The sequence below is a fragment of the Pogonomyrmex barbatus genome, unplaced genomic scaffold, assembly GCF_055798465.1.
Source record: "Pogonomyrmex barbatus isolate J1 unplaced genomic scaffold, ASM5579846v1 scaffold3, whole genome shotgun sequence".
Classification (NCBI taxonomy): domain Eukaryota; kingdom Metazoa; phylum Arthropoda; class Insecta; order Hymenoptera; family Formicidae; genus Pogonomyrmex; species Pogonomyrmex barbatus.
In genome coordinates, this window is record NW_028297127.1 from 195,643 (window position 1) to 220,921 (window position 25,279).

General features: G+C 29.7%; 4 protein-coding genes and 1 long non-coding RNA gene across 14 annotated transcripts; 1 reads left to right on the forward strand and 4 right to left on the reverse strand.

The window, feature by feature from the left end:
- Positions 1 to 291: 291 nt before the first annotated feature.
- On the reverse strand, positions 292 to 4,652 carry LOC105425543 (saccharopine dehydrogenase-like oxidoreductase). Its single transcript, XM_089080034.1, has 8 exons — positions 4,150 to 4,652; positions 2,649 to 2,821; positions 2,374 to 2,549; positions 1,979 to 2,295; positions 1,661 to 1,804; positions 1,496 to 1,586; positions 1,152 to 1,414; positions 292 to 1,009 (listed from the first exon to the last, which is right to left on the reverse strand). Exons 1-8 carry the CDS (start codon positions 4,155 to 4,157, stop codon positions 904 to 906), a joined length of 1,278 nt encoding a protein of 425 aa, XP_088936160.1. The 5' UTR covers positions 4,158 to 4,652; the 3' UTR covers positions 292 to 903.
- Positions 4,653 to 5,043: 391 nt separating this feature from the next.
- Positions 5,044 to 11,503, reverse strand: LOC105425546 (uncharacterized). Of its 2 annotated transcripts, none has more exons than XM_011636371.2 (4): positions 11,306 to 11,503; positions 10,554 to 10,715; positions 10,107 to 10,243; positions 5,044 to 9,615 (listed from the first exon to the last, which is right to left on the reverse strand). In XM_011636371.2, the coding sequence occupies exons 2-4, from the start codon at positions 10,711 to 10,713 to the stop codon at positions 9,400 to 9,402; spliced, it is 513 nt and encodes a 170-aa protein (XP_011634673.2). In that variant the 5' UTR covers positions 10,714 to 10,715; positions 11,306 to 11,503; the 3' UTR covers positions 5,044 to 9,399. The 2 variants fall into 2 exon arrangements, with proteins under 2 accessions (XP_011634673.2, XP_011634674.2); XM_011636372.2 differs by lacking the exon at positions 11,306 to 11,503 and adding an exon at positions 10,821 to 11,210.
- Positions 11,504 to 11,542: 39 nt separating this feature from the next.
- On the forward strand, positions 11,543 to 13,247 carry LOC148935899 (uncharacterized). Its single transcript, XR_016139947.1, has 3 exons — positions 11,543 to 11,674; positions 12,487 to 12,595; positions 12,845 to 13,247. It is a non-coding gene; the product is annotated as an uncharacterized LOC148935899 (long non-coding RNA).
- Positions 12,120 to 20,676, reverse strand: LOC105425544 (uncharacterized). 5 transcript variants are annotated; one of them, XM_089080026.1, is made up of 10 exons: positions 20,526 to 20,640; positions 16,023 to 16,366; positions 15,659 to 15,878; positions 15,284 to 15,580; positions 15,006 to 15,202; positions 14,739 to 14,894; positions 13,536 to 13,824; positions 13,335 to 13,463; positions 12,830 to 13,073; positions 12,120 to 12,574 (listed from the first exon to the last, which is right to left on the reverse strand). In XM_089080026.1, the coding sequence occupies exons 2-10, from the start codon at positions 16,094 to 16,096 to the stop codon at positions 12,558 to 12,560; spliced, it is 1,623 nt and encodes a 540-aa protein (XP_088936152.1). In that variant the 5' UTR covers positions 16,097 to 16,366; positions 20,526 to 20,640; the 3' UTR covers positions 12,120 to 12,557. The 5 variants fall into 5 exon arrangements, with proteins under 5 accessions (XP_088936152.1, XP_088936151.1, XP_025073672.2 ...); XM_089080025.1 differs by lacking the exon at positions 12,120 to 12,574 and having other exon boundaries at positions 12,696 to 13,073; positions 16,023 to 16,183; positions 16,272 to 16,366; XM_025217887.2 differs by lacking the exon at positions 12,120 to 12,574 and having other exon boundaries at positions 12,696 to 13,073; positions 16,023 to 16,183; positions 20,526 to 20,676.
- A 2,145-nt stretch (positions 20,677 to 22,821) lies between these two features.
- Positions 22,822 to 24,941, reverse strand: Chmp1 (charged multivesicular body protein 1). 5 transcript variants are annotated; one of them, XM_089080042.1, is made up of 4 exons: positions 24,766 to 24,941; positions 24,212 to 24,305; positions 23,361 to 23,826; positions 22,822 to 23,197 (listed from the first exon to the last, which is right to left on the reverse strand). In XM_089080042.1, exons 2-4 carry the CDS (start codon positions 24,231 to 24,233, stop codon positions 23,083 to 23,085), a joined length of 603 nt encoding a protein of 200 aa, XP_088936168.1. In that variant the 5' UTR covers positions 24,234 to 24,305; positions 24,766 to 24,941; the 3' UTR covers positions 22,822 to 23,082. The 5 variants fall into 5 exon arrangements, with proteins under 5 accessions (XP_088936168.1, XP_011634677.1, XP_088936167.1 ...); XM_011636375.3 differs by having other exon boundaries at positions 24,212 to 24,310; XM_089080041.1 differs by having other exon boundaries at positions 24,445 to 24,941.
- Between the last annotated feature and the right edge of the window lie 338 nt (positions 24,942 to 25,279).

Sequence of the window (25,279 nt, forward strand, 5' to 3'; positions counted from 1 at the left end):
ATATCGATCCATTTATAAATGCATCATTATTATAATCATGTGGCTTCCTCGAATACTTACAACTTTTATCTAACCTTTTTTCAAAATTGCATTATTTTATTGAGATATTTGACTATATGTTTTTGCCTTGTTGACGCCCATATACATAACGTAACCCTATATACATATTGTTTATATTTATAAATTTATATTTTTAAAAAACATTTCTTTAAAAAAAATTAATTCCTAAAATGATAGTTATATCAATTACTAAAGAAAACAATAAAAATAAATTAAAACAATATCTTCAAATCAATTTCAATAAAATTAACATTATATTTATTTAATTTCAATTTTATTGTATATAAAACGTATTTATATATTATTCATTTGTTTTAAAATAGAAAACATAAATATAATTTTTAATTCAATATTATAAAATGGCACATATACGGAATATCCCGTAGCACTGTCCTCATCGCTTGGGAGAAAGTAGACGGGAGCGAGATAAATCAAAATGTCTTATACCATTTTGCGATATTCGCAATAATTTTCGAGTTATTACATATTAAAGTTGCACAAATAAGAGCGCGAATCAGGCGGGCGAGCGCTTTCTCCCCGCGCGCTCTTATTTGTGCAATTTAAATATTGATGAGAACAGTGCTGCCGGACACCCTGTATAAATATCCTTTATTATGAAATTGCTATGCTCTTGTTATTAATTATCCTATAAACATTTATATTTATAAACATTTATATTTATATTTATATTTTATATTATAATTTCCTTTTTAAAAGGAAACGTAAATATGTAAAAATTTCTACTCAACTGACTCAAATGACAAATATTAATATAAAATCGAACATAATTATTAAGCATTAAAAAAAATTCTATCATCTAAACATAGAGCGTTCGTTCTATTTCTATTTCTCGATAGATGATATCACCTCAAATTTAATATTATGTTTATTCATTTCTTCGATCAGAGATGTCTTACCGAACGCAGCACCAGGAGTGAATACTCCTCCGCTATAAAAATATAATATAAATATATAAAAGCAAAATAAAAGTTATTTTATATTTATCTTACGCTATAAACCGTAAATTTATTCAGATTTTCAAAAATAATAAATTCTAAAATGACATTAGGTAACTAATAAAACTCACTTACTTGTCTGGTATCTTATCAGTTTCATTAAGAATTGTAATTGCCGATAAAATCGCTACAATACTAGTCATTTCATATGCAGGAGAATCACCGCTGACTTTCGTGACTACTTTCTTATTAAGTGGACTTGTATATTTGTCAATAGGCTCAGCCAACTTTTCAGTCCATCCGCAGGCTTTAAATATCATGGAAAAATGTGTTGATTTTTGTGTTTCTAATTTCGGATTTTTATGGCCCACAAGACCGTATGAAAATAAAGTCGGATACTGCAAATATCAATTTAATTATCTTATTCTCTGATACTCTGATCTAAATGATTTTAACAATTGCATTAATTTCACACATACTTTTAGAAGTAAATTGCGACTATATGCTGTGCGAGACATGAAAAATAAAATCATGCCGAGGATGGCAACCGCTAGGCAGACAAAGAAAGACCTAATGATAAGTGTACATTAATCAAAATTATTTTCCAATATTCATGGTTTATTTTTTATTAGTATCATACTAACTTAAACGTGATGTAAACTTGAACTTGAACGGGTCTTTCTTTATATTTGTCGTATAAGAATCGTTGCGTGCGAAGAGCTACGGAACGATCAGCACTTTGAAATGGTATAGACCATCCTTCAGACGCGTCGCTTCGATGTATACCTCTGCAATTAACAAATTATTAGTTCTGCTATCTATACAATTGCATTAGTCCTCTTTTTCGAGTTCATAAAGCTCGCATAATTTTTAAACATTTAATATACATACAAAACTGACATAACTGATTTACAATAAGATATGATTTTGTAATTATACGCAATGTCTGGAAAGATGCATACTTTGATTTTAATTTAGGTGTTAATTCGGGTAGTTTGGTAGGATATAACTTTGCACGCAATTCTCGTTGTTCATGTATATTAGCTAAACTATGTATTGCGGACTCCCAAGTTGCATAATTTAAAATAGAAACTTTCTCATTAGTGTCAGTTGAAAGTGACAAATATATTTCAATAGCATTGATTTCTCCTCCAAACTTCTGTTGCGTGAAAATAATTCCCAAATCGCTTGGAATACAATCAAAACCACAAGCGTTTATTATGTAAACGCCAGCTTCTTGTGCTGCTTGATTATATTTAAATTGCATTTTCTGCATAAACTACAAAGTATCGAAAATAGTAAAATAAATTAACATTGTTCATTGCGAATTGCATAATAAAAACGTATATTGAATTACCTCTTCTTCACCAGTGACATCAACATAATGAGTACAAGTAGCGATACAAGCTTTAATAACTGGTTCTCCGTAAAATCTATATGGACCACAAGAATTAATAAGTATCTTTGCTCGCTCGGTCATTTTCTTGAGAGACGCCTCATCTTTTACATCAGCCAGAATAATAGGTATATCATCTAAAAAGATATAATATATTCTTGTAATATAAGAATTTATTAACAATAAGCAAAGTGACTTGTTTTCTCTTGACATAATTAATTCTGTTTTAAATATACCAGTATCTGAGACAAATTCCTTAACGATTGCTTCTAATGCTTCTTGTCTACGACCAGCAATACCAAATTTCATTTGTTTCTCTTTGCACATTTGCGCTGCATTCTTCACTATATATTTTCCAGTATATCCAGTAGCACCAAATATTACTATATCCAAACGATCTGCCATTTTTCTATAATTTATAATAAGATAGGTATATTATATTTTTCTATAACACTTTTCTATAATTTACAATTTTCTACTGGTTCATTACAGTCATTTTGAATTATAACATCGAGAGCAAGAAAATGGATTTAATAAAATAATGTTTGCATTCGAGAGAACAAATTTGTAAGATATAAAGGAAAATTCTCCTTTTATTTTGATAATCAATAAATAACTATATATCTAGAAATGAATTATGTCTAATCCAGAGCAGAGCCAAAGTTCAATTCTATATATTATATGTTTATTAATTAAATGAGTGAAAGTAGAGTGAAAGTAGAGAAGTATGAGTTTTCGATATATTTCGATATATTTCGATATTACAACAAGTGTATTCCATCAATCTTAAGTTTTTTTTTTATTGAAAAACATTTAATGTATGTACATTTTCATGTATTTTCTAAAGTCATAATTTAAGATGGTTGCAACGAAACAGGAATCTTAATTAACAAAACTTTTTAATTAAATCTTATAAAAAAATTAAACCAATACTTCTTACTTCACTACTACATGTTGATTATAAACAACTTATTAAAATTTATACTGCACTTATTAAAATTTATACTGCAAAATTAAGTAGTAAATAATATCTAGAACATAAGGAGATGACAAATATTTTATTTACCCAGCCAGAAATGTTTGGTTGACGCGACGTCGAATTAACATTGAAGATCAAATATCAAAATTTTGGTCGATTCAACATCGAAATAACAATGTCGAAATTTGATTGAAATAATATATATCAAAACATAAATATAAAAATCAAAACATAAATATAAGAAAATATATATCGATTTGATGATTTCGATAACGGATCATCTAATTATAAGTTAATTCTTTATCACGTTTATAAATATATAAAACCCAGCCACCAAGTTATAGTTATATAACTGTTAGTTGTAATTTCCTACTTAACAATATAATTATCATATATCCTTATGTGCGTTATATAACAGTTATATTGTTGAGTGGAAAATTACAATTGACAGTTATATAAACTGTAACTGGTGTTTGCTCGGAAATTATTTATGATTCTCGCATATGCTTTTACATCTTTAGAAAGAATTTGTACAGTTGTGCATTAAAAAGAAATTATATATAAATATTATAGTGCTTTTAATATTTGAAAGAAAAGAAATTTGCACAACTCTGACCCGTATGTGTGTGTGTGTGTGTGTGTGTGTGTATGGGTGTGTGTGTGTGTGTGTGTGTGTGTGTGTGCGTGTGTGTGTGTGTGTGTGTGTGTGTACTAGGTGATAAACGAAGCAGAGCATGTACAATATGCACATTACGTACCTAATCATCAAATTAATGCCTCCAGGAAGATTTGCACCATCAAACTCTCCGAGTTCGTCTTTATCAGAGAAGTCTCAGTCTGAGAATGAGCAGAGTCACGATTACAGCCTTCGTTTTAATCTTTTTTTTTTTTTTTTTTTTTTTGTATGTTTTCCTCGGATGGAGAGTGCCAGATTGCTCCGGCTACGTGTTTTCAATCCTAAAGAAAAGTTATATATAACACAGATCCTCTATTTCCTTATCTCAGCCTTTCTTCTCTAGATTGCCCTGTTAATATTCTTAAAAAATTTGTAGGTACTCTTTATAACTATCCAATCCAATCTTTTTATCGCAGTTTGAAATCATTCGATACAATTGCTAATTGTTAGACGATACGCCACGTGTCTATGATCGCAAACATTGAACTACGTAGCTATATCTGCTCAACTACTCGAGAGATAAAATAGTTACGTCTATGCTTCTCTGGTTGTGTTCCGTGCTATGTCCGCAATTTTCTGTTTCTATTCCATGCATTTCGCGTAAACATTTCGCGAAATAGAATCAAATCGTGAACATAACAATCTATGAAATAACAAATGGTTTATAGAGACAATACTTTTTCATATATTAGTTATACATAGAAAAAATAAACTTATCCAAGTCTGTCAAAATGTAAAATATGCTGAAATTTTTAAGTAATATATGCAGCGTCCCCAAAAGTCCCAAAGTACTAGATATTTTTTCGCCAATAAATTCTGTGAAATATTCGCGAAAATAAAAACTTTTATATAACTTTTATAACAATAAAGTAATAGTAATCGGGTAATAGTTAAACGTCTTAATACTTTTTATATATAGAACGGCAGTATTTAATAATTGGTAATATTGTATGTATATCAATATACTTTACACATGTGTGTTGTAACAGTTCTTTATTTCTAAACGGTAGAAAATATTTTTACTTACGCAAGAGTGCAAAGAGGGACTGTCGGAGCCTGCATGCGTTGCAAGTTGCAATAATTAGATCCGCGTTCGCTGTGCGCAAGCAAAAGCCTACGCTTAGAAATCATTTTTTATCTCTTTCATTGGTAAATCCATTCTTGGCAAATATAATAAGTGATCGTAATTCCTATATCTTTTATAACGCATCGGAAGGAGCCTGACTTTTAAAGATTTACATTTTTAAGGAATTTAAATTTAACAAATTCAATATATAAATTCCGAAAAACAAACTTTACAAAAATTCTCAAAAATATCCTATGCAAAAAAATTAAGAATATTTTAACTTACGAAATAATTTACGAAATTTTAAAAATCAACGAAAAATTAACAATGAGAAGTAAAAGATAAATAAATCAAATAAAAGCCATCTGTTAATGATGAGTATTGTAATATTTTTTTAACTTAAAAAAGAAATATTATATTGCACATTATTAATACTGGCCCTTAATTATTCTTTATTTCTTATCTTTGTTTAAATCTTAAAAGTTTTTATTTGTATTTATTTGAAAAAATTAACATTATTATAATTTCAAGTTTCAGAGTCAGTTCTGTATAGCTAAATTAGTGTATTTAAGGCTCTTGTTATCATCTTATGAATGTCAGAAACGAAAAAATACATGATAAAAATTTTTATAAAATAAATTAAAATAGAAATTTTTTGATAAAGTAATATTTTTGTTTAAAAAAAAAAAAATAGAAAAATATACCGAAAACTTTCCTTCTGCTCCAATAATCACACATCTAGAAATGAATTGTATCTAAGTAATTAAGAGCAAAGCTATAATTTAAGTCCAAGTATAATTATTTGTTAACAAAAAAATTTTCAGTATATTTTATAAATATGTTTTATTGAGTAAAAATGTTATTTTATCAAAAATTTTTATTTTAATTTATTTTAGAAGAATTTTCATCATAAATCTGTTTTATATAACTGAGCTAGTTAAAACATACATTGTATTCAAAATGAAATAAATATAGGTACGAAATTTAATGAAAGCAAGAAAAAAATTTTTTAGTGCAGGGATAAAACAAACAAAATTCATATTTTTTCGCTTCGATTTAAGATGACTACGGTAAACTAGCTAGCAGTAGTCTTAAAATAAAATAGATATATGTTTACACAGTTTGGCGATGCCTAGAAAATTTTAGTCCAAAGCAATAAGAATAGACTTATAACAGCAATAAAGAATAGACTTATGATTTGAGAAATCAATTTAAAGATTTCAACTTTACTCAAAAGTTATGCATAAATAATAATAGAAATAAAAAAATGTAAATTACGTGGCTGAAGAAACCAAATAAAAGAAATTCGCAAATACGCGAAACCAAAAAGTTCATGGCCCCTACAGATTGCGTTTAATATACGCACATAATGTTTCTTAAAATCTTGAGAATGCATCCTTATTTTAAGTTCAGCAAACCGTTATTATTTACAATATGCATACGTACACATTAAAATTATTTTGTCTTAAACCACAAACTGGCTGGCTGTTGAACCTAAAATCACATTCGTGAGATCACGCTAGGAACCGCTGAGAAGACCGAAGACCTAATGTGTTTTTTTTTTCTTTTGCGTATATGAATCTTCTCCTCGTCTCCCCTGCTGCTCTCATTTTGCGTATGTTCGAAGGGGCGACACATACGATAACCTCGACAGTGTATCATTACATCACATTACATTACATTACATTACATTACATTACATTACATTACATTACATTACATTACATTACATTACATTTCATTTTGAGCTCTGATAATGTCTTTTTTAAGCTATGTGAACTGTATAGATAGAGACGTACTTCACATTAAAGCATAGGTCCATTTAATCACGTAATGGACGCGTTTTTTTTTGCACGTCAATGTACGTTGAGGATTAATGACTAAACAACAACGTCTGTTCTGTCTGTTTGCCAGTCCATTCGATACGCAGCAAGCTCATAATAAGCATCAGTTAATAATATCGTGTAAGTGTAAGTAGCTCTGTCGGTTCGTCGCAAAGATTCAAGTTTTTTTTCAAATTTTTTTCTTTCTAATGATTCTTAAAATAAAAAAGGAAATGCAAAATATTTATTATATCTATCCAAAATTTAAGGACTGAAAGTAATTATAAATTTTCACATTTTTGCGAGAGATCAAAAACTAAAAATTTAAAGAGATTCTATAAACCTATCTTTGCGACAATCCAACATTACAATTTACCGCAGTGCTAAATCCTTTAAAAACGATGCCTTATGTACTTGAATGATCACCAGGTCAAATGGTTTTTTAGTAATCGAAAGAATTAATTGCGCCAATTGTTCATTGAAGAATGTCTTTAGTGTTAGTAAACTAAATTGCACCTTTTATAACATAAAATAATCTAATTTTGCAATTTATAACAATTTTTAATGTTAGAAAATAGTAAAATATTGAGCTTTTCACAACTCGATGATGAAACAATATAGTTGCTGTGATAAAAATAATAAAAGAAAAAGTAATTTGATGCAATCAATTCTTTGAATATATAATATATAATAACATTGCAGAGTGTTATAAAATTCGAGCATAAAGATACTTCAGTAGAAAAATTTATAAATTGAATAACAAAAAATATATGCAATCTTGTAATACAAAGTAATTTTTTTTTTTTTAATTTAAGATTCCATCAAATTATAAACTGTAATTAAAAAATAATTTGTTCATGAATCGGACATAAGATAATGATAATTTTTAATGATCAGTAATATTACTGTACATGTGATTCACAGATAGAGATAACTCTTTAATTATAGTGATTAAATTCTAAACTATTAATTATACTCTAAACTTATAAGATATATAAATAAAAATTATTAGATCATGTGTACTTTCATCATTACTAATTCTTTCGCAAAGTTTTCTTTTATGGTATTTTTATACTCAAATTTTTTATTCTGCATTTACGCGTTATAATTTACGTAGGATGTAATCGCGCTATGTGTGCCCATGATATAACATACGTTATAGCTTTAGTGGAAACGCGCACAAGTAGAGAATTATCGTCTTTTCCCCTTATATACATATACACACCCCCAATGCGATGGAAACATCATTATTTACGAGCGATTAATTAATTTAGCTCCTAATCGTTTTTAAAGCGGCGAGTCAGAAAGTTTCGCAACGCGTACCTTATACTCTTATTCTTGTAATCCTCGTCTTCTTTCAGCTCTTTGTCTCTCATTTTGGAATAGCAGTGTAAAAAAGGATACTGCGAGTCCCTGCACAACTGCTCATATTCGTTAACTTTTTTTTTTAATACAAAAGAGTCTCCTAAATAAGACTACATAAATTCGGAGTATTGGACGCGTTACTGGAATGCACAGATTCGTTCTTTTCTTTTTCTCCCCCATTGCTCTCCTCAGAGCATATCTTCCTCGCCTTTTGTTTTCTTTTCTCTTCAAGAGCGAGGTGGAAGAGTGCTGGATACTCGCGTTTAATTCGTTTTGTTTACATGAGACGCATGCAACGCACGCATCTGCCGTGGCAGTTTTTTTTCATTTCTCTCTTTCTCTATCTTTTTCTATCCATTTGTCTTTTTTTATTATTATTCCTACTACACTATTATTATTGTATGTCGCGGATGTCCAGTACGATTAATGCAAATTAAAGAAAATAAATACCAGAAAAAATACAAGAAATGTAAAAACGAATTCCAAGTTGTTGCAATGTCTCTAATTTCCATGAGAAATTTCCTCGGATTTCAAAATTTTTTTGAAACAAAAAGCGTTCTAAAATAATTCAACTTTCTGTATCTTTAAATGAGATGTAAAATTTTTTTATATATTAACGTAGTCTCTTACACAACTTTATACAAAAAAGTTAACTTGAAGTCTGAATTTCCAAGTTGCAACGGGTAATATCCAGATTCCAAAATCTTATCATACTTCTAGAAAACATTTGCAACAACTCCAACGGCTCGTTATACGTGTAAAAAAAATATCCATAGAACGATGTGAGACACAAATAAAATTCTGAAACACATACACGTGCGCACAGAAGTCTTGAACAATGCGCGATCCCTGATTTGTCCATTTGACGATTAACGTGAAACGTTGAGGACATGGTTAATCACTAACCATGGATGGCTATCTCCGGGCAATAGTAAGTCCGCGAGATATCCGGCTCACTTCTCCTCAATAAATTGTACTCTTAAAAGTTGACTAGGGCTTAAAGCGGCTGCTAGCTCGAGTCGCTCGAGATGGACGCGCGCGGCTGACGCTTGCTACGCCTTCGGGGGTGCGAGTGGTCCTAGCTGCTGGTAGAAGCGATAGGACTAACAGGACTGAGGGGACTACGCGCCGAATCCCTTAGGACACCAGTCAACGTTACCACCAGCTTACGGCTACCAGCGTGATCACGATGTTCACCTAACCAAATACCCTGCCATGTGCCTAGCGCCAGCTTGCCATCGGTGATTGGGATGCTTAATGATGAACCCAGAAAACAGGCTTTTACATGTGCTGGCTGTGAAACATTAGAAATATTCAATGTTATCTTCTTAATCTTTTAAGTTACTTAAGATTTGTATTTTGTGTGTGTGTGTGTTTTTTGAAATTATATATAAATATATAAAAATATATATATAATTTTAAAGAAAGAATATAATTTTATAGACCTTTCTTAAACATACTTGTGTTACATACATATCTTTATTATATATTACCTTTTTTCTTATAAAAAATTTTCTACATCCATTTTTATAAATTGCATTATTTACATGGTCTACTAAATTAAAGTATATATTGCCATTTATTATCACATCAAAAAATATCTAATAGAAAAAAAGAACATTTTTTAAAATATATATAATTATTCAGCAATCTACAAATTTTACTATTCTATATAATCATGGTTTTATTCAGAAAATAAAAGATGTTAAAAATATATTATTTTTCTAAAGAAAAATTTACTAAAAAGAAATTTTTGTTAAATAAAACATTTTCTTTTTGTCTTACCATATCGTCTGGTCCTTCGCAGCTATGCCTATACTCTAAGCCTTCAGGAACTATTTTGTTAAGCATCATTTCCATATCATCTCTCACATCTGGATCCCAGCTTTCATTTAATGCTAAACTAGCTGAGGTATGGAGAACTATAGAAAAAAATTAATTTAATGTTTATTGTTTTACAAAAACTTTGCTTCTAACATTACATACACGCGCGCACGCGGCACGCCATCGTAGCATACACACATACACGTATACCCACAAACAAACACACACACACACACACACACCGCGCGCGCGCGCGCGCGCACACACACACACGCACACGCACACACACACACCATATAGTATATATTGACAGTGAAAGTAATATTCAATAAAAATACATTAATCCATACAAAAGCAAATATAGTCATATAGATACTTGATTATTAGCAATAAATTAGCAATACTCACTCTGGATATGGCAGAGACCAATGGAAAATTGACAGAGTTCGGGGACCTGCCTAAGGATTTCCTCGGTAACGAGGTGAACGCCCCGATGTTGCGGCCTAAGATTAATCTTGGTCTGGAACCAGCCGGAGCCAATCTGGATGCCACGGTTAGAAGAGGCCATGGCTGCGCGAGGACGAACAGGCGAGCAGAAGAGGGAGGAAAAGATCAAAATCACGTTTGTTTTAAGTACGCTGACCCCCCCCCCCCAGTAGAACAATAATGCGTTACTCCGAGTGGCCGGTGCGGAATTCCATTTGATGAGGAATACAGATAATTTGTCGCGTGTGCCACGATTTAATTTACCGAGCGCTCGAGCCGAGGAAGGAAGGTTAAGTTAGGTTAGAGATAAAAAAAGAAAGAGACGGATGGAGAATCCGAAAGAGAGAATAAGAAAATGGGATAAAGAGAAGTAACGATTCGGTCACTCGGCGCAACGTGCACGATACACGATACGCCTGTAAAGTACACACTTCGCGGATCATGCAAGATATGAACAAATGAACAAATAACGCACACACGCACGCACACATGTACGTGCATACGTACGCACGCATGTCACACGCATGTATACGCGCATCGTACAGACGCATGTACGCACGCATGTACACACACACATTGTACGCACGCACGCACGCTTGCACCCACGCACGCACGCACGTACGCACGTATGTACGTACGTACGTACTCACGCACACACGTGTACGCGTACGTACCCCGTCACTGTACACCACTCATTTATGTGTAGCGTTCGACAGCAACGACAGACTTTAACGGACGGCAGGCTTGGAGTACAGCATCGCGAGAACGCTTATGATTTATGCTCGAAAGAGATGGACGGCGGACAGCGTACGGCGTGAGACGGCAACCACATGTGCCATGCCTGCCGTGCGCTGGCCCTCAGCGAGCAATTGCAAATGGCGGCGGGTGCGTACAGTACCGCAGCCGCAATGTTAACAATTTGCGCATGGGCGTATACTTGCGCGTAATTTATATCTACGGTGAGGGATAGGATAGGAGAGGAGAAGAAGAAGGAGAAGGAGGAGGAGGAGGAGGAGGAGGAGGAGGAGGAGGCGTCTCTATGGGTGCGTTCGGGGAGCTTGCTACCGTGCTATCAATGCTAAGTCTGGATCCTCATGCAGGCAGACACCAGCGCTTTGATACAAATACTGATTGGTGAAAAATAAATAGTGGGGATAAAACGGCGAATGAATCTTTACTATTTACCCCCATTATCCGTTTTTCACCAATCAGCGTCGGTGTCTGCATGAGGATCCAGGCTAAGCCTTCATTTAAGCTTGCCACTTGCCATGCGTGCATAATAAAAACAACAAAATATTTGAAATATAATCCTAGAATATATCCTTGATATTAATTGGAAAAAAACATAAACACACACACATATTTATACATGAAAAACATAAAAACAAGTTCATATATTTAGTCATTTTTAAGCTGATTTTTATGCTATCAAATTTCAAAAAGCATAAATTTGGCGTGATGTGTTGCTAAAAACAAAAAACTATGAAATCTTTTATTCTTAATCTTTTATTTAATTTATGGTTTTATCATTACTTTGAATGCACACTATTTTATAGTTTAAATGTTTATAATTTTTGACTATATTTACGTACTCAGAAAGATACATGAGATACCCCTCAAATACATGACACTTTTTCATGAACAATTTTTTGATTTAACAAATATTTTTAGAGTTATTGACTTGTCATACTTTATGTAGGTCTGTATATTCAAAATTTATCAAATAGCAATATATATATTTCAATTTGATATATATATATATATATATATATATATTTCAATATATTCCAATTTGATGATTATAATGATAATGATGATGCTTGTGCCCTAATGATGAAATATTAATTTGTTAAAGATGAAGATGGCTTTCTTCTATTGGCTGAAATTAATCCAAGTCAACTTGATGATCTGAGAGTCAAACATGATTTACTTTACAGTCACAACTAAAACAAACAGTTTGTATGGTAAAAAAATTAATACAACAAGTAACTGTAAGATGAAATATTTAAACTTGAGTTATGTAACTACAGAGGATTATAAAAAAAGGAAATTATAAAAAAAATGTTCAGTGCTTACGAAATTTTATATTTTCTCAAAGAATAAATGTAGTCAATTAGTATATTTTAAATATCTATTAATTTGAGATTAATTAGAAGGTATATTGGCAATGTGACTTGCAAAATCCAACGGAGGCTTACCATCTGGCTTTCTAGTTTCAGATTCGTTTGGATTCTTATAGTTTTCCGGGAGCGGATGAGGACCTGGATGAGTCAGATCTAATGTTTTTTCTTGAACTACCTTGAAAGAAGCTTTAATGTTGTCCAATGCATTTCCTAAACCTGTTTTAATCTGATTGAATTCCTGCGTTACCAAAGATAGGCGACCAAGCAAATAATTCAAATTTTCATCTACTTCTGTCATGCGTTTCGTTATCTCGCCCACCTATAAAATTACAAATATTTATATGATTAATTTCGATATATATTCGGTATATTTTGTCGATAACAATATGTGGAAAATATTTAGATAATTGAATTCCGAATAATATAGATTATATAATTAATATTATAATATTGCAATAGTATGAATAATATATATATTTAATTTTCATTCCAAGTGATGTATTATTATATGGAACACTTTGCATTAATTCCAATTATTTTAATTTAAATAATTTAATTTGTCTATTACACATCTCATTACCTTATTCTCCATTCCACCCATAGTAAATGTTGTATTATTAACATAAGCTTCATTTTGTTGATGCAACTTATCTAGAGCTCGAGCACTTTCCGTCATCTGCTGATACATCACATTAATCTGCCGCCAGACCTGTAATGAAGACAGCGATAAAAGAAATAGCCACTAGATCCAGCACCAATCAGCAAATAACAGATCATTTACTTTATTCATTTCCTGTTCCATCTTGTCAGTAAGATTTGCTAAAGCACCATTCTGGTTATCCATAATGTCATTTGAAATTCCATCGAATCTTTGATTAAGAGTACTGTTAATATTAACGCTTTGGGTCTTCACAAGGTCGCCCACTTCCAATAGGATCTGATGTACGCCATACTCTATCCTTTTTTTCGTGTCCAGTACATGATCGGCCATAGAAACCATAACTGATTGACCTTTCTCCAGATTTTGCAATTCCTGATTAACACGTTCTGCGTTATTGGCCAAGTCCATCCTATTAAAAAAAACGTAAGAATTAAAACACGAAATAAATAAATATATATATATATATATATATATATATATATATATATATATATATAGGATATTCTATTTTTAATTGCCTAGATTTTTAAATATCTTGTAAACGATGCATCATTATGAAAAATGTTTCAAACAAATTTATTTAGTATTGAGAAAAAATATATAATAAAAAAATTATTATTTCTTTGATAGATGCGTTTACATTAACATTCTTTTGATTTTCTTCCAGGAAAAAATGAGAATCCATATTTTTTATAACATATTACTGACGTTGAGACGTTTTAAAATACTGGTTATAAATCCTTTCTCGAGAAAACTTCTGAATTATCAATTTTCAAATATTATCAGCATTTGTATTATTCAAGATGTATAAAATTTTAAAGGCAAATGAAATCATAAAAATTTCAATTTGCTTAAAATAAAAATGGACTATGAATACCAGTCGTAGAAAGTTTGAAAATTTTACATTTAAAAAACGGTTGCGATAATCTGTAATTATTATTATATCTAGCGATAATCTTATAATTATTGTATTTAGTGACAGCATAGAGTTTACTCGGTTTCTACTATTATTAATCTATTATCAAACTGCACTATGCAGATGCTGCTTAAATTCGTCAATCTATCGTTATGTTATGTCAGTAGACTCTATCCAGTTTTTGCCGCCGAACCTACTAACATGACATGTCGACAAGCTTTATCATACTTCTGGCGCCTGCTTATTTAATACATTAAACACTACTATTACTATTACTACTACACACGCGCGCGCGCGCGCGCGCGCGCTCACACACACACACACAATAGTATTTGATATCCATGAGGAACAATCATTCTCATTTCATCAAAAGATAATTAAGATAATTAAGGATAATTAAGATTTACCGTAAAGCCGCTATCGAGTCTTTTGTTTCTTCCTTAGTTTCCGCTATTCTATCATCGATATTATCAATACTTTGTGTTATGATATCTTTCAACGCATGTTTAGTTTCCTGCAGCATAACTTGAGTTTCGTTATGGAGCGTCTGCACTTCGTTTATTCTATATAAGAGATAACAATTAGTTTTGAAATGTTAAGGATAAAGTGTCGTTCTCATAAATTTGAAAAAAAGTTCAAAATTGATATCAACAGTTAAGTTCAAAATATATTACCTGGGTAATTCACGTAATATGTCAGAAGTGTTTTCTAGCATTTCTTGCACTTGTACTAATGTTCTAACATGATCATCGAAGACTGGAGACAAATCCAATTGTCGTTCTGACGGTCTCTCCTGAACATTCTGCGTTATTTGTTTTATTTTTTCCAGAGATTTCTCAAGCTCTTCAATTCTGGCGGCTACACGCTGTATCTATAATCAAAAATAAATTTATATGATTTAATATACTTAGCGCACATGAGAAGAATATGTATTAAAATAACAATGAGTTACCTCAGAGAAAATTGAATGTGTCTTCTCCATTAGCGCAACGGATTCTCTATCTACCTTTACTCTGTTATTATCCAGATTTTCTTTGAACTTTGCAACTTCTACTATTAAGTTATTTTCTATTTCATTTAATTTATTAAGAACATCAGGAAGATTACTGTCTGGTACAGGTGTGACCTTATAGTTGTTTATTTCTGTTACCTTGTTTTCGATATTAGTGAACCAACTCTCTAAGCGAGTCTCCAGATCTTCTAGACTGTCAACAGTCTTTTGCATCTGTATCCTCTCTCTCTCATCCTTCTGCGCAAAAAAAAAACACATTGTCAGCGCTAAGAATTATACTTTATGATGGAATGGAAATGGAATGAGAATGATTACTTGTGCAATTAGATGCTCTATTCCTGAGATCCTCTCATCCAATTTTGTTAACTGCAATTTCAGGCCGTCTACAACGGACACACGTTTCGTCAGGATGGTTATTGTCTTTTTCAATTGCTCGCCCAGTTGTCGTTCTCTAGCTTCGTGTCTTTCCAATTTTTCCGTATTTTCTCGCATCATGTGTACTAAGCTTAACATAGCATCTTTAATATCTTCATGACTATAAGAAGTAATATAATCATTCACAGAATAGAAGATAAGACATTGATATATAATATTACTGAAAATTAGGTTTTGTTTAAAAACAAGAATATATATTTAAATATATTTAAACTATTAAGTTATATATCGATCAGATACATACGTTATTTCCCTGCTGTAGTTAACATCGACGCAAAAGCAATACAAAAGCGTTAAAAGAATAGGCAGTCTCATCATCTTATTAACGTTGTCCAGAGAATTGTTAGTCTGGATTTCACAATATTATTTTGCTCGGCAGTTGATCCAAGAAGTTCCTTTGATGTGCTATTTGATGTTGATTGATTAAAATTTGATCAAAAAACTAAGAGAAATCAATGAAACTATTAATTGTAATGATGACGAACAAAAATACCACTATTTCTCTAGGCTACAAAGCGTTCCTCCTTCGCCTAATTGAATGCATTCGAGATAAGAAAGAGGCAGGTCATCCACAATGACCTCAAGAAACTATAGAGAGAAATCATCACTCATAATAAATTATTCTTAATCGTTAGTGGCATAGATCACAGTTCTATATTCTATATTTTATCTACCAAATATACATATATAAAAAGATTATTCAATATTTTACCTTAATTCAATTTATTTACTTAATTAATATATTAATTGCGAAAAACAATATTAATTTTTGTATATATAATCATTATATTTTATATTGATTACATATTACTTTTTAACTTTAAATAATATGTAAAATATCTCCAAATCTCGAGAATAATAAGATTGAATCACAAAAATTTATGAAACATTAAGTAATAAAGTACATACTATTTTTCCCTATAAAAGTTTTTTAAACATAAAGGTTTTTTAATATAAAGCTCTCAGTCAATAAAAAATATTTTTTTAAATGTTGCTTTAATATTTGTTTTTTATTAACTATACATTGTACAATTCATGGTAGAAATAATAATTGTTCAATGTTTATTAATTAATATTTATTTTGTATTAATAATTTACTCGAAATAATAACTTAAGGAAAATATTTATATAAGATTTATTAAATATTTATATAATATTAATTTGATGAAATGATGAAGAGATGAATATTTATTTGAAATTGACATTCGTAAAAATAATTTCTAAAACCTTTATTTGACACTTTATTTATAACATTAATTCAATATTTATTTTACGTTAACTATTCATTTAAAATAATACCTTAAAAAACATTTATTTAACATTTTTATTTTTTTTGTACGGTTATTTTATGACTTCTGTACGGCATTACTAACCCTTTGAGTATTAATTCGCATTTAAAAACAACTGAGTTACGTAAATTTTAAATAGTGAAACATATATAACTGTAAATTTGATCCTTTCACTGTAATTAAAATGTAAATTAAATGCTACTAGTATCAAAATAAGTATTTGATAGAAAAATTAAATTATTATTTTCTTTCGATTTCTTTAATAGAGATGTTTTTCAAATATTTATTTATAAAAAATGTTTTAAATTAACTTTTTAATTAATATTTAAAAAAAAACTTTAAAACAATTCTCTTCATAAGTTTTAGAACGTTTGAACGTTTCTTCTAAACGTTAAAAAAATATCTTCTTAAATATTAAAACAAACGTTTATCAAATATTGAAAAAATATTATTTAACAATTTTTTTTAAATATTTACGACAAAAATTGGATGTGTACACTAAGAAAAAAATGCTGTTGAATCAGCAGCATAGTGGATTATTTCCAATAATTGGAAATAATTTTGTTAATTCAATGACATTATTAATGAAACAGTATATCATCATGCTTTTGTTTTAATAATCAAGATCTTCGTTTCATTAATAATGTCATTGAATCAACAAAATGATTTCCAATTAGACTAATGCTGTTGATTCAAAAAACATTTTTTTCTCAGTGTATAAACAGGCCTGAGCGCGAAATAAAAGATGTGAAGGCAATAAAATTAAAACTTTAAAGAAAGCGAAACTAGTTTCCACCTTATTTGGTCTTCGTCAGTCGCAATTAGTCAAATTAATACTGAATTTGAGAGGCTGTTATCAATTACATGATGTCGCAAAGTCCAATATAATTAACATGTCCAACATAATAAAATGTTAATCATATAAAACTGAGCTCACGACTCTGTAAAATATTGATCGCATAGTTGTCCATGTAACGATCGTCCATCTCACAGCGCATATAAATAAGAATGTGAGGATCTCAAGGAATATGTCATATGTTACAATATAAGCCAAGGAGCATTGTGCAATGCTCATTGCTAAATTAAATAAATCAAATCCAGGTTGCCATTATTTTATAATTATAAAGTGTTGTAATGTCAACGTAATGGCCAGCAAAGTCGGCTATAGTTTTTTTAGATACCTAATAATTTCTTTTTAATTTTTTTGTATTTATACACATGTGCGCGTGCGTGCGTGCGTACGTGCGTGCGTATTGGGACTTTGAATTTATATATCAATTTTCTAAAAGAAAAAAAAAAAAAAAAAAAAAATTATCGAGTTATAACGCACCTTTCAGACTTTCTTCTGTAGATGAAAATGATGAAGGGATGAAATGCATGTCGCTATTTATAGACACACAGATATGCATTCCTTCAAGGAGCCATATGGTATATTATAGCCACCAAGCCATATGTTTCAAGTGCAACACATTTATTTTGCTCTTTATATAAGTGCACCAGCAGATGTCAAACAAATCAGTTAGTTTTTAGTATACTATTTTTATTACGATTTTATTAACAAATGAAATTTAATAATAGAAATAAGAAGCTGAAAATTTAAATTTTTCCTTTACGTGGAAATAATATTTTTCACAATAAGAATTTCTTACAGGGGAAAAGAGATTAATCGATATCATATTTGATTATAGATTTACTAAAGGGAAAAATTTAGCTCTAGCTTTGAATTTCCATGTTGCAAGTCTATTTAAAATAATGGCAAACGATGGCATAAGTATTATCTTCAATTCACACATAAACTCAAAAAAAAAAAAAAAAGATTAAAAATTAAATGCCTAAAATCTTGCCTGCTGAGATGCTGAGAAAATTAAAATTTTCTATTAAAACAATAGACTACTGAAAAAAATTACTAACAATAAAGGTTACCAAGAATTTTAAAATAATACATAAAAAACAATTGTATAATTTTTTATCAACTCTATAATTATAATATTTATAATTATATTTATAAAATATATTCATTACATCATTTTTTATAATTAAAAATCCCTATTGATTATAATTGAACAAAACTGCAAAAGTTTTAACTTCAAAGTATTAAAAATTTTTAAATAAAAATTTCTCTCTTTCTCTCTCTCCCTCTCTCCCTCTCTCTTTCTCCCCTTCTACAAAATTTGAATATTTCGAAATATAAACATGTATTTGACAAGAAAAATATATAAAAATATTCAATAAAAATATAAATAAATATTGATATTATGTAATATATATATTAATTTTGTAATATATATATATATATATATATATATATATATATATATATATATATATATATATTACAAAGTAACAAAGAAACAAAGTTACTGTAAAGTCTTAAAAATTAATATATAATGTAATAACAACAACAATAATTAGAAATTAATATTAACTTCTTTGTTTTAAACCTACATTTATTTTTCGCGCATTCTTTTGTAATATTTTTTCTTTTCATACATAATGTTAGTATATATGAAAATTGTGTATGCATAAAAAGTGTAATGTAGCAAAAAAAACAATTTCAAGGCTTAAAAGAGATGCTCATAAATCCAATTCTATTTTAAATTTGCGTATAATTAATATATTTGACTTTAACTAAACAATGCTTAATAATGAAGAAAATTGTATATTATTAATAAAATAACAAAATAAAATATTATTCTTCTAATTGATTTTGAAGTAACATTTACAAATTCAACGTTTAGATCAACAAGGAATTACGAAAGTTCATGATATAAAAAAATATAGACAATTATGATACAAATTGCACTTTTAATGTGCAAGCTAAACGAATGGAAATTTTGTGTCTTTTGTTGTCTTTTTGTGTGTGTGTGTGTGTGTGTGTGTGTGTGTGTGTGTGTGTGTGTGTGTATGTGTGTGTATTAATATCTTTTACACGATTCTTATATGGATAAAGGAACGCGACTAAAAGATTACTTCACCTTTGCTATATCGTATTTTATGATCTTATTGCTATTTTATGATCTATAGCGTGCTTGTTCTTTTTCATTTTTGCATTGATCTCTTTTGTTCAATTAACTTTCGTTTATATATATATATATAAATTGTATACACATATACATATAATATATAATTTATATATATATATATATATATATATATATACACACACACACACACACACACCATCACACACACAAAAAAAAGACAATTGAACAAAAGAGATCAATGCAAAAATGAAGAACAAGCACGCTATAGCAATAAGATCATAATTATAGCAATCAGACGAAGTAATCCTTTATTCGCGCTTCTTTATCCATATAAGAATTGTATAAAAGAAAGAAACATATTCGATTGAGAAAGGAATAATAACGATTCTATCGATATCACGGTAAGTTCGATCCTGTTTCAGCGCGAAAAGAGAGAGAAAGAGAATAAAGGACATAATATATCACTTTACTTACTCTAGTGTATTTCATAGAAATACGTAGCAAATACGTCAATTGTAGCGAAGCGTTTCTCAACGCGACTAGCGAAGAACTGCGAAGAACTAATATCGCACTACCATTATGTAGATATAAAGATTTTTAAAAATCCGCCTAGTCGAATTGTTTGCTCAATGTTACCAACCATCGTACTATGGGGTACGATCATAATATCACCAATATATGTTTCATGATACGGATTTGTACAGATCTTATGCCTTGTGTCCACGATGCTAGAAATCGGTCCGAGATCTCGAATGGAAAGAGAATTGACCAATCGCATTGGTTAATTGTCAAATTATTCAAATGCAATTGGTCAATTCTCTTTCCATCCGAGATCTCGGACCGATTTCTAACATCGTGGACACAAGGCATTAGACTCGGTTGCATCAATATTATTTGAGCTTTAAGCGAGACTTAATACATAATATACATATTATATATTAAACACACATATTATATATTAAATATCACTTAAAATTCAAAATAATGTTAGTGCAATCGAGCCTTAGGCTTTAGTATTTATAGTCAGTTTTTATGTATTTATATGTATTTCGTTTTAAATAAGCTCATACAACTATCCTAATGGTTGAAATGTTACCTTAAGCCGATATTCATAGTACGCGCGGCAAAAGTTGGCGGCAATAGCTAATCAATTTATTATTTTTTTATAAGAGCGAAATTATGATTAGCTATTGTCACCAACTTCCGTCGTACGTAACGCATGACGCGTTCTGTGAGCAACAAGCCTAATACGCATCGAAAAATATTTCGTACAAAAATTTTACGATTTCAAGAACATGAAATAGTACCATTGGACCTATTTAACTTTAGCTATGCATGCGACGTCATATGTAGGCGCCAACTTTGGTTTTTTGTTTTTTTTTGTTTTTTTTTTTTTAGTGGAAACTATTTTTTATTACATATTCTTATAGCTGACCTCGAGAGCTTTTTAAAACACTATAATAATGTATTTTTCTCAGTATTTTCCGAGTTATGAGGTTGACATATAATTTGACATGTATAAAATATCTCGTAAACAATTTATTTTTTTGGCAACTATATCTTAATACTCTTGTATACAAAATAATGAGATTAATTGTAAAATAAAAATACATGATTGTTTTTCAAAAAGAAATGGAGATTTGCAATGATGTATTCTTTCTGAAAAACAATAATGTTTCTTCTTTACACCAATTGATTCATCTCATTATTCTATGCATAAAAGTATTGCTATAAAGGTATAGTTGCCAAAAAATAGTTTATGAGATATTTTATACTTTATGTTAAATTGTATGTTAAATTCAAGCCTCATAACTCAAAAATACTTAATGAAAAACAACTTTATTATAGTGTTCTCAAAACCTTACGAGATAAGCTACATATATAATGAATATATAATGAAAAGCGAGTTTTCATTTAAGGAATTGGAAGTGATCTTCACGTAATTTTCAAACAATTATCCAAGATCAAACTAATGATATCATCTCATGTCTCCCTGAAGTTATAAAACTTTTATCTGAAATGTTTTTCTGAAATGTTTTTATCTGAAATATCTTTATACTTTTCGAAATATTGCCTGTTAAGATGAATCACCTTGTATATTTGTTATATTATTATACGTTATTTATTTTTACAAATATATACTTGTACATATTTATAATAATAACCTATTAATTGTGTTACAAAGTTTTCTACAAAAATAGCAATACTTTAATACAGAAAAGGAAATAAAATATTATATTGCATAGTATTCGTCAAATTATATAATAATAATATGATTACTTATTTACAAAAATATATTGAAATATAATTGTTTTCTATAACATTTTTGAAGCTAAGAAAATTATAATAAATTGCTCTATCTATAATCATACTTATATTTTTTCTAATTTCATTGAGTTTAATTTTGACTCGAAATTATTTTATTTTAACTTTAAAATAATCTTCAAGTTATGGAAATAGCAAATATTGATATAATATACATCTGGCTATCACATTTTACGAAATTTATTTTGCAATTAAATTACATAAAAACTTCAATATTTTTATTAAAATTAATTTTAATTAATCCTTTTCTAAGAAAAAAAAAAAAAACAGAGATACTGATTAAATAATCATTTATTTTAACTAATGTTCATGAAAATTGTAAAATTGATACTTTAATTGGAATTTTTAAATGTATAAGCAATATAAATAATATAAGCAGTATATATAACAAGAAACTAATTTCTTATAAATTGGATATTACATGGATCTTTAAGCTACAATATAATTTACAAAATTTTTAGCCCATTTATTAAAAAATCAATGCACATTAAGCCTATACAAATTATTAAACTGCTTGTAATTTAACAATTTATCTTCTTAACTTGGATTGTGAATTTCTATTTTTTAGGATTAAAATTTGTGTTATTTGTGTAAAATATATGTGTTACTATACACTCTATACACTTACCATAACATAATATGAGAAATAATATATTACATAATATATATAAAACATTTGAATTGCAATACATATTAAAGCAGTTCATTATTCTCTAAGTCGTGCCAATCTCTGTGTTAATTCATCTTGCTCTTGACTCACTGCTGTGGAAGTACCAATACTACCAAGTTGACCTGATGGAAGTTCCATGTTCAATTCCAGCCTACACAAAGAAAAAAATTAGTTAATTTTTAAAATTCTTGAATAATTTAGAAACTTTTCATTTAAAATCTTTATTATAAATTAAATGTAAAATTACTCGTGCAAAAATAAATTAGTTCAATTATAAAAAGGATACAACATAATCAATGAAAGCAAATTCTTACCCAGCTTCATCTGCAACTTGTTGCATTAAAGCATCTACATCATTTTGAGGTACATTAGTGGTTGTAGTTTGTGACATGGCGTTTTCCATATATGAACTTTGCACATCCAAATCTTCGAATTGACTCTCGAACTTATCCATGAGTCCAGAGATTTTTTCTAGGTTCATTGATTTCATAGCTGCATCCATAGCTTTGACAACACCAGCCATGGATTGAGTGACTTTGCGAGTGGTTAATGCAGTTTGTACTCTGCTAGCAACCGCATCTACTCTAGCACTCATCCGGAGATAATTCAAGGCCTGATTCTTTTGTCGAATTGCATTCTCTGCATGAATGCGAGCACCTTCCATGTTACCCTTTTGTATCGCTTTTTTGATTTTTGCTTTTTCTATCTTTTCCTCCTTTTCACATTTCTTAGAATTTCTCTCCAACTCCTTTACCGCAAACTTCAAATTAAATAAATTCTCTATCTTGCAATTAAGAAAAACAGTTTTCATTTGCAAAATTTGTAAAAGATTGAATTTATAACCCTATACTTATAAACTAAATAAATATAAAATAAAAAAATTATTCCTCTTAAATTGTACTCACAATTGTTCACACAATGTCATACAAAAATATTAATTCTTATAAATATATGTAATAAAAATATACTTCAGAACCTCAGAAACATAAAATATTTAGCATCCTTTGGAAATACTTGGATAGATATTTGTATAAGATAAAATAAAAAGATATTCTGTAAAAATACTTTGATACATAGTTTGCAATTTAATTTAAAAAGAAAAATATTTTTACAATAAGAAGATACATTGCATATAATTATATATAATTTGATACTTGAAGGATACTTTCCATCTGAGAGACGGACATGACTGACTGTTCGGCCCCCGTTATGAATGGAATTCTAACCTTAAAGGTGAGACAATTTGCTCAGCTTCAACGCTGTTCTTTACAAATGACAACGAAAAAAAATTAATTCGTCACGAAATAGCCACAAGATATTTATAATACGCTATTTGTTACATAAATTTTATAAAAATCGAAAAAAATTTTATCCTTCAGTTGGCATAGCAAATCCGACCTAAATTAATACAAATTGCTCCTTCTTCCTCTTCTTCCTTTTTAATGGCAATGGCTTCTTTACGGTGCCAACACAAGCCACGAGTCATACGCAAAAATAAAAACGATAACTGTGAACCGTAACCGAAAATATGTGATGAGCAATAACGGAAAGTACGCGATGACGCAAAAAAAAAATTACAGTACAAAACACATCCAGTCTGATCCGTTCAACAGCCCGAAGGGGGATCAAGGGGGACTAATATCAACAATATTGCTAATTGATAGTGAAGTTATCATATGAAGTCACTTTAATGAATTTTTTCACTTTTGTAATTTTCACCTCTTTTCAAGATGGACAATCAACATCAAAAATCAGAAAAGCATAGACTACGTTTACACAGCAATGTTAATCCAATTTAGTAACAACCATAATTAATGAACTCGAAAAAGATTTATTTGCTGTTCCTGCACGAGGATCGCACTAGAACTGAACTAAACTGCAAGCCAGAACTGACGTGAGTGTAAGTGTCGGTCCACAATAGATGATTTAAGTTTTAAGAAGTAAGAAATTGACCAATTATAATCGAATATGAAAAGAATAATCGACTATGATTGGTCAATTTCTTACGACTTAAAGATTAAATACTTATTGTGGACCGACACTAATGACTCTCGCACACTGAACGCGACGAGCGATGAGTGATGAGCGATATCCAATGAGAGCTTTGCTTTTGGATGTGACGTTTGAAAAACGTCGTGGGCCGTAAGCCGTAAGACTGAGCCAATCACAATCAAGTATTCTCCCCACATTCGACTGTGATTAGTCAATTCTTGTAGTTTGTGGCTTGCGACAC